The sequence below is a fragment of the Bombyx mori genome, chromosome 7, assembly GCF_030269925.1.
Source record: "Bombyx mori chromosome 7, ASM3026992v2".
Lineage (NCBI taxonomy): Eukaryota > Metazoa > Arthropoda > Insecta > Lepidoptera > Bombycidae > Bombyx > Bombyx mori.
In genome coordinates, this window is record NC_085113.1 from 1,467,315 (window position 1) to 1,475,070 (window position 7,756).

Sequence of the window (7,756 nt, forward strand, 5' to 3'; positions counted from 1 at the left end):
ACTTCTATAATCACAGATTTCGCTAAGACTATATGTACTATAGACAAATATGAATACAGACAAACTATAATTATGTCACCTATTCTCATTTTCACGATAGACTATAAGCATTAAGAAAAGTTTGACAATAAATAAATAGTATGCAATCGTGCGTGTGTCAAATACATGGTAGTGTGTGTAATGTATTTTTTATTGTTTTAATGTATATCCTATTCTTAATTTCAAAAAATATTAACATTCTGCACTCCTTCTCTATATTCTCTATAGAATGAATAGAGTGGAAGTGAGAACACTTATAGAAGTGTGGGAAATTTCATACGCCTCCGTCCGCGCAATTTTCGTAAAAAGGGGTACAAAGTTTTCGTTTCACGTATTAATATATCTAATAGATACTAAATTAATCAAAAAAGACTTAAAGTTATAGATATACTTTCAGATAGCATTTGCCTTCTGTCACTAGGCCATTCATGCTAATTCACTTTATTATCGTCAATTTAATATCATTCATGTAATCTTATCAACTTCGACTGCAGTAGATTGTAGGGCAGTAGTGATATAGATGCATTTTGTGTTACTGGGATCAATGTATATACACTTAAATTTAAACATTCTCTTTAAGACGTAAGTCAAAACAGTATTATTAGTAACCCTGTCACACGTAGGAGGAAATAGCTGGAAGAGAAAACGTTATTTGGAACACACTGCTGCTATGAGAAGCTTAGGAGAATGGAGTAGCAAGTAACTAGAGCTGGTCGATGATATCTTATCATCTTCTTAGAGACAGCCAGCGTTCTGGAAAATGAGGCATTCGATACCAATTTGAGGTATAGCCTGCACCATCGAGATGAACTGTTTCTCGACTTTGGCGTCATCAGAGCGGCTAAGATTCAAGCTTAAGGTGCAGCGTTGGAGAAATCTCCATCACTAGTTGGTCTTTTTTATTTTATTTTTATTGCTTTGATCCACCCGAGCTCACAGCCCACCTAGTGTTAAGTGGTTACTGGAGCCCATAGATATCTACAACGTAAATGCGCCACCCACCTTGAAATATAAGTTCTAAGGTCTCAAGGTCTCTTACAACGGCTGCCCCGCCCTTCAAACCATTACTGCCAACGCTGCTTTACGGCAGAAATAGGCAGGGTGGTGGTACCTACCCGCGCGGACTTATAAGAGGTCCTACCACCAGTAAATACGCAAATTATAATTTTGCGGGTTTGATTTTTATTACACGATGTTATTCCTTCACCGTGAAAGTCAATCGTGAACATTTGTTAAGTACGTATTTCAGTAGAAAAATTGGTACCCGCCTGCGGGATTCGAACACCGGTGCATCGCTAGATACGAATGCACCGGACGTCTTATCCTTTAGGCCACGACGACTTTCCTTAAGTCTAGTTTGAAATCGATGAAATTGTATAGGCGGTTTTTTTTAAAATAGCATATATCAATTTAAAAAAAATGTCATTTTACCTATAATGGATTATAAACGTTATAACCAATGTAATTTTGAGTTTTTTTTTTTGTAAACCTTATCCTTCTAACGACAAATATGATGTAGTACATATTTAAATGCTCTATGGCTTAAGCTGTTGGATGGATTTTGAAGATGTTGGCCTTACATTCGATTTAGTTTAAAATATCATGGTCAAGAAAAATAATAAAATGTATTTCTATTAATAGCTAGCAAATTTCTGATTTCAAATATAAATGGAAACTTATGGTCATAGTATAAATGTCTATTTATCAAATAGATATATGACGTCATCGGATTAAAAGCTCGACATCCTCGTATCGCGTGCATATTGCGAGATACGACTATAGCTGTCCAATTCTAATCGAACCTAATGCATTTGTTTATATTTTATTTATTGCTTAGATGGGTGCTCACAGCCCACCTGTTAAGTTAAGTGGTTACCGGAGCCCATAGACATCTACAACGTAAATGCCGCCACCCACCTTGAGATATAAGTTGTAAGGTTGTAAGGTTGGGGTAGCTGTTGTAGCTATACTGAGACCTTAGAACTTATATCTCAAGGTGTGTGGCGCATTTACGTTGTAGATGTCTATGGGTTCCAGTAACCACTTAACACCAGGTGGGCTGTGAGCTCGTCTACACATCTAGGCAATAAAAAAAACGCAAATCACGTTATTTTTTCAAACCTTGAATCCAAGCACGACTCAACATTAACCTTCTTCTGGGACGCTCGGGTAAATAACGTCAAATGCAATACGAAATACTCGTATAGCACCTTTGCTTTAAAAAGCTTTTCATTCAAACTTCGTATGCATTCAAAAGCTCCTTTTAGCCTAGACTTAGCGAGGCTCCCGGGTCCCGATCAATAAGACCTTACCTATCCCGGAACGTTGGGACTCAACGCATGCGCAGTCGAGAGCCGGGAAAGCGTAAACTAAAACACGTTTGTACGTCAAAAATAATTGTTTTTGAGTGAAAAATGAGTCGAAAAAACGAACAGCATGCCGATGGTGAGTGATTTTTTGAGTTTTGAGTGATTGTTTTCGTGTTTCCGAGTTTATCTGAACATATTTAATACGTAGCCTGCGATGAAAGACACAACGGGCAAAGGCTCCGATTGTTTTCAGTTAAATGAAAAGACATTTTATTAGATGTAAAATTTACTATACACACTCGCGTCAATAAGAGAAAAATAAATTACAATCAAATGTTCATTGTGAAAAAAAAAACCAATTGTGTATTTTTTTCAAAGAATACATTAAAATGGTCATTTAACATGTTTTTAAGTAGGCAACGTATTAACGTATTAACGATAAGACAGTATTACATATAGCAATAATAATAAAATAAAAAAACTTGAAATATAAAAAAAAAACAATATCGAACGTATTGCATAAAATGGATACAAATCTTGAGAAGTATATAGTTATAGTCGAATCACAAAAATTGGGTAAACACTGGTTTGGACAAACAGATGAATCTGTATGACTACGGTTTGATTATTTCGTTAATTATGTAGATAGTCAATTGGTCAATTGCATCTGAAGGCTCTTATTATCGGATTGGGTCAGTATTTCGGATTCATAATATAGTAAGTACCATCGACCGGTTCTAGAAGATGAATTTCCAATCACAGTGTTTCCTGAGCGCTATAGCATACTCTTCATCAAATATTTTGATACATGGCGCGTATATTTGTGCTTAGTGATTCGGTAGGATCGTCTGATTGTGAAAATAAAATCACAAGCCAAAGAAACTGCCTGACTTGAAGATATTGTTTGTAATTTTTGTGTGCAAAGAAATGTAAAGATTATTATAATAATATATTGTTTTCATAGAAAATTAGCAGCTAGCTATACACTATTAAAATGTCGACGAACAAAACCTTAGTCTTCCGTGAACCACGTAAACCGTAGTGTATTCATATCTATAAAGAAACGCTAGAAGGAACAAATTTTTTTTAATTTTTTTTATTGCTTAGGTGGGTGGACGAGCTCACAGCCCACCTGGTGTTAAGTGGTTACTGGAGCCCATAGACATTTACGACATAAATGCGCCACCCACCTTGAGATATCAGTTCTAAGGTCTCAAGTATAGTTACAACGGCTGCCCCGCCCTTCAAACCGAAACGCATTACTACTTCATGGCAGAAATAGGCGGGGTAGTGGTACCTACCCGCGCGGACTCACAAGAGGTCCTACCACCAGTAAAATTCGAAATCAAACTGAAAAAATCGTGTTAATTTATATGCCCTCGTTAATGAAATAGAATAAATATTTTATCTGTGTTCAATTGGAACTTTTTTATAGCTCTAATAATTCTTCTTATCGTACTGTTCAATAATATTAGTATAATATAATTTTATAAGATTACTAGTGAGTAGATAGTAAGTAGATTACTGGTGGTAGGTCCTCTTGTGAGTTCTAAGGGTGGGGCAGCCGTTATGCTGTAAAAACTGAGACCTTAGAACTATATCTCAAGGTTGGTGGCAGCATTTGCGTTGTAGATGTCTATGGGCTCCGGTAACCACTTCACACGTGAGGTGGGCCGTGAGCTCGTCCACCCACTTAAGTAATAAAAAATAAATAAATAAAAGGTAGGCAGACAGACGGCAGGAAGCTAACGGCCAACCTTCAGGATTTAAGAGGCCCCGGAAGAAGAAGAAGAAGAAGGCAGACAGTAGTTAAAAGTTGTTTTCTTCTTTGTAGGCTCAGAAGAAATGCTGGAGTCAATAGATGAACTAAAAGAACGGCTGACTTCCATGAAGAAGATGATGGAGGAACGCAAGGCCGCCGGATCCGGCACCAAGGACTTATTCCAAGGTCACGCGCAGAGTCTCCAGGGCACCAACATGATCGACGGGAACTTTTTGAGTTTCGTCTTCGGGGGCTCGCTTTTTGTGATTTTAAGCGTCTCTGTCTATGCTTTCTATAATCTGTATCACGCCGTCTTAAAGAAATTCCCTTCGAAGCATACAGAGCTTTAAACATTCGGCACTAGGGTTCAGATTACGAGATACCAACTAACCGCAAAAGTCATGAACGGATTAAAAAGGTTTCGTGGCATTCATTATTACATTTTAAAGTTTAGGCTATTTGAAAAAAAAGAAAAAAAAATCTTCTAGATCTTTTTCTTGTGACGTATTGGAATATTCTTATCTGGATAGATAATTTAATCTGTAGTATAATAACGTCGTATACAGCGTCGTATAACCTAATAAAATCATGAATATTAATATCTACAATAAAGTCTCTATCAGCGAATTGAGTACACCATGAGTAGCAAATATACAATATGTGATAATTTTAAACTTTCAGTCTCATTGTTTTCGTGTGTATGTTAAATTAACATTTGCTCAATTTAGAAGCTGGAATTCTTTTTATGTAAAATGGTTACGTCAAATGTAACGTCATTTATCGCTGTCACAGCTGATGTCTGTGCCACAGCAGAAATAGGCAGTGCGGCAGTAACTATACTTTTATTATATAATAGGTTGGGAAAATCCAAAAACAGTTTGTTACCTAAACTGTCATTGGCAAATACGATTCGAGGATAATATTGTATGATGTACCTTTTGTAATAAATATAATTTCTTCATTACACTACATTAAGGATATTTACAAATTGTGATCTGAACGGGTGTTGTTTTACTCTATCAAAGATATCGGAACTAAACTTAAGAATTTTTAACATTAACTATTTTGTATTAATTATCATGTATTTAATTCACTACAACCATTCTAATGTATTAGTTACGGTCACTTCCTTACGAATAACATATTGGGCGACGGCCTGGAACTTTAATATTATCTATCTTATCCACTTTATACTTAATAGGTTGGGGGAAAAGTCTTTTCGTATTATAGTATGTATGAACTTGTAATAAAGTCTCTTTGGCTATACTATTTGTATCTGGCTGGTTTTGGTATCATTAAAAGTTTAAATTTGAAAGAAGATAGTTCCAAATTCAAATTAGGAAAATGTGTGATTTTTATTTATTTTTCGTACTGTCAACATGAGTGAATCTAATGAAGAAATTCGAAACATTTTAAAATTTTACTACACAAAAGGTAAAAATGCAATGCAAGCCGCAAAAAAAATTTGCGATTTTTATGGACCTAGTGCAGTTGTCTGTGAGAGTAGCACAAATTTGGTTTAAGCGTTTTCAATCCGGTAATTTTGATGTCAAAGACGCACGTCGCTCTGGTCGCCCTATTACGGATAAAAAGGATGCCATTTTTGAAAAAGTGGACCAAGATCGGCATATCACTAGTTACGAGGTAGCTGAAGAACTGGGAATTGATCACAAAACAATTTTGGCGCATTTGAAAAAAACTGGGTACACAAAAAAGCTCGATATTTGGGTACCTCATGATCTCACTGTAAGAAACCTAATGAACCTTGTAATCATTTGTGATTCTTTATACGACGTAATGAAACCGAACCAATTGTCGCCAATTCCCGACTGCCAAAACCAATTGTCGCGGTATTTTGATCAGAAGCCCCAAATTTTCTATAGCAATGGGATCATGTCCCTATTTACAATATGGCAAAAAGTTATCGAACAAAATGGTACCTACATACTTTAGTTAAATTTAAATAAAATATATTAAAAAATGTTGTGAATTTTCTTAAAAAATGCGGAAATACTTTTTCCCCAACCTATTATGTATTTATATTCATTTAGGAATAACAATTTGTACACTAACATGGATATCATTCACATACGCATTATGAAGTACATTTCTTAAAATAAACTTTTAAATTTTCGTTTTTCTTTTTTTTTCTGATACCCAATTTATTTGTAGCATAAAATAGTTTGTGTATTAACCTACATCACAACGATAAGTAATTATAGCTAAGAAAGAATAATAGGAATCGATCTCGTGTATAAAAAACTGCGGTACCGTCATTAACATTGTAATTGAGCATTGAAATATTCGAAGAAAAAACTATACCTGTAAAAAACTAAATCACACCGAAAGAGCTGTAATTTGTTGAGCATTATTTATTCATGCAGTACTGCAATACTAAAATGCATAATAAATGCAAATTGTTCTTACGCTCAGTGTGGCCAATAAATTACCGCTTTTACATAAATTAACTTCGTGGTTAAAATATGTACGAGGAGACCCGGATAGTTTTTAAAAGTTACTTTAAAAGGAATGCAGAAAAAACTCGCATTCAATAGGAAAATAGAAATATTTTAGAACTTAATTATGTACTTTTTTCCTTACTTATTCACCGGTAGTCTAAGGTAATATTCCTCTCTCCTACGGACGCGGACGGTAAGCTCACGTGCTTAACCTAAAGAAATTTGCTAACACTAGCTCTAGCAAGAGCAGTGCTTCCCAAAATTTACTACCGGATCGGATTAGCGACCCACTCAGAAGATTCGATGAGAAATTCAGTGGGTTGTGTCTATGGGTTAGAACAGTGAAAACGGTGACTGGTGCTTGAAGAGCTTAAAAGCACTGAGATTGGGTACGGAGGGTCGGGCAGGACGCTTTGGACGACGGTAGCTTTGCGTTGCCCCGTCACCTGAATCGGATATGAATGAGGCACAGTAGTATTAAATATGGCGTCAATTAAAGAAATAGTGTCGTTGGTATCATGAATTTAATGGGAAAAAATATTTATGAGATTTGATTTCATAGCCTTAGTTCGCAACATTGCTATGAGGCCCCAACCACATGCGACCGCTGACAACTGGATGAAAGAGTTTAATCATTGTCGTACCAGCCTTAGCCAGCCAACCTGGGCTGATTGGAGCGATCCTAAAACTAAAATGCATTCTCCGCAAAGACTTTTGAAAGTTGGAAAAGACGCTACACAAGCAAAACCACGACTTCTACCTTATGAATCTAGGTGGTGATGGCATTCACATTGTGATCTCTATAGGATACCTCATCATCAGCCCATAGTCGTCCACTGCTGGACGGCTCTCCCAATTAGCACCAGTGAACCCGGTCTGCGGCTCTACACGTCCAATTTTTATCGACTACCCTTCAAAGGTCATTGCACAACCTAGCCTCGAGCATCCCTCGTTAGCCGGTCGGTTCGACGTCACATACATATGTCCAGCCCACTGCCCCTACAGCTTGCCGACTCCCTGAGTTATGTCAATGACTTTACTTCTATGACGTACAACCTCAATCTTTATTTTATCCGTCAAAAAAGCTCCGAACATAACCCTTTTGTAACTGGCTTAGCGACCTTGAACTGATCATGGGATACGGTATCACTTAATACTGGGTGGATTGTAAGCTTGTTCACCTGAAT

General features: G+C 36.5%; 1 protein-coding gene across 5 annotated transcripts; it reads left to right on the forward strand.

The window, feature by feature from the left end:
- The first annotated feature begins 512 nt into the window (after window positions 1–512).
- Window positions 513–6,243, forward strand: LOC101742769 (uncharacterized). 5 transcript variants are annotated; one of them, XM_004923234.5, is made up of 3 exons: window positions 519–927; window positions 2,307–2,484; window positions 4,183–6,243. In XM_004923234.5, the coding sequence occupies exons 2-3, from the start codon at window positions 2,454–2,456 to the stop codon at window positions 4,458–4,460; spliced, it is 309 nt and encodes a 102-aa protein (XP_004923291.1). In that variant the 5' UTR covers window positions 519–927; window positions 2,307–2,453; the 3' UTR covers window positions 4,461–6,243. The 5 variants fall into 5 exon arrangements, with proteins under 5 accessions (XP_012553078.1, XP_004923291.1, XP_062525332.1 ...); XM_062669348.1 differs by having other exon boundaries at window positions 574–621; XM_062669347.1 differs by lacking the exon at window positions 519–927 and adding an exon at window positions 2,062–2,208.
- The last annotated feature ends 1,513 nt before the right edge of the window (window positions 6,244–7,756 follow it).

Excerpts from the sequence above, each read along its gene's own strand:
- LOC101742769 (XM_004923234.5), top strand. The coding sequence starts at position 2,454 with ATGAGTCGAAAAAACGAACAGCATGCCGATG. Across the intron at positions 2,485-4,182 it reads AAACGAACAGCATGCCGATG|GCTCAGAAGAAATGCTGGAG; the intron begins GTGAGTGATTTT and ends TCTTCTTTGTAG.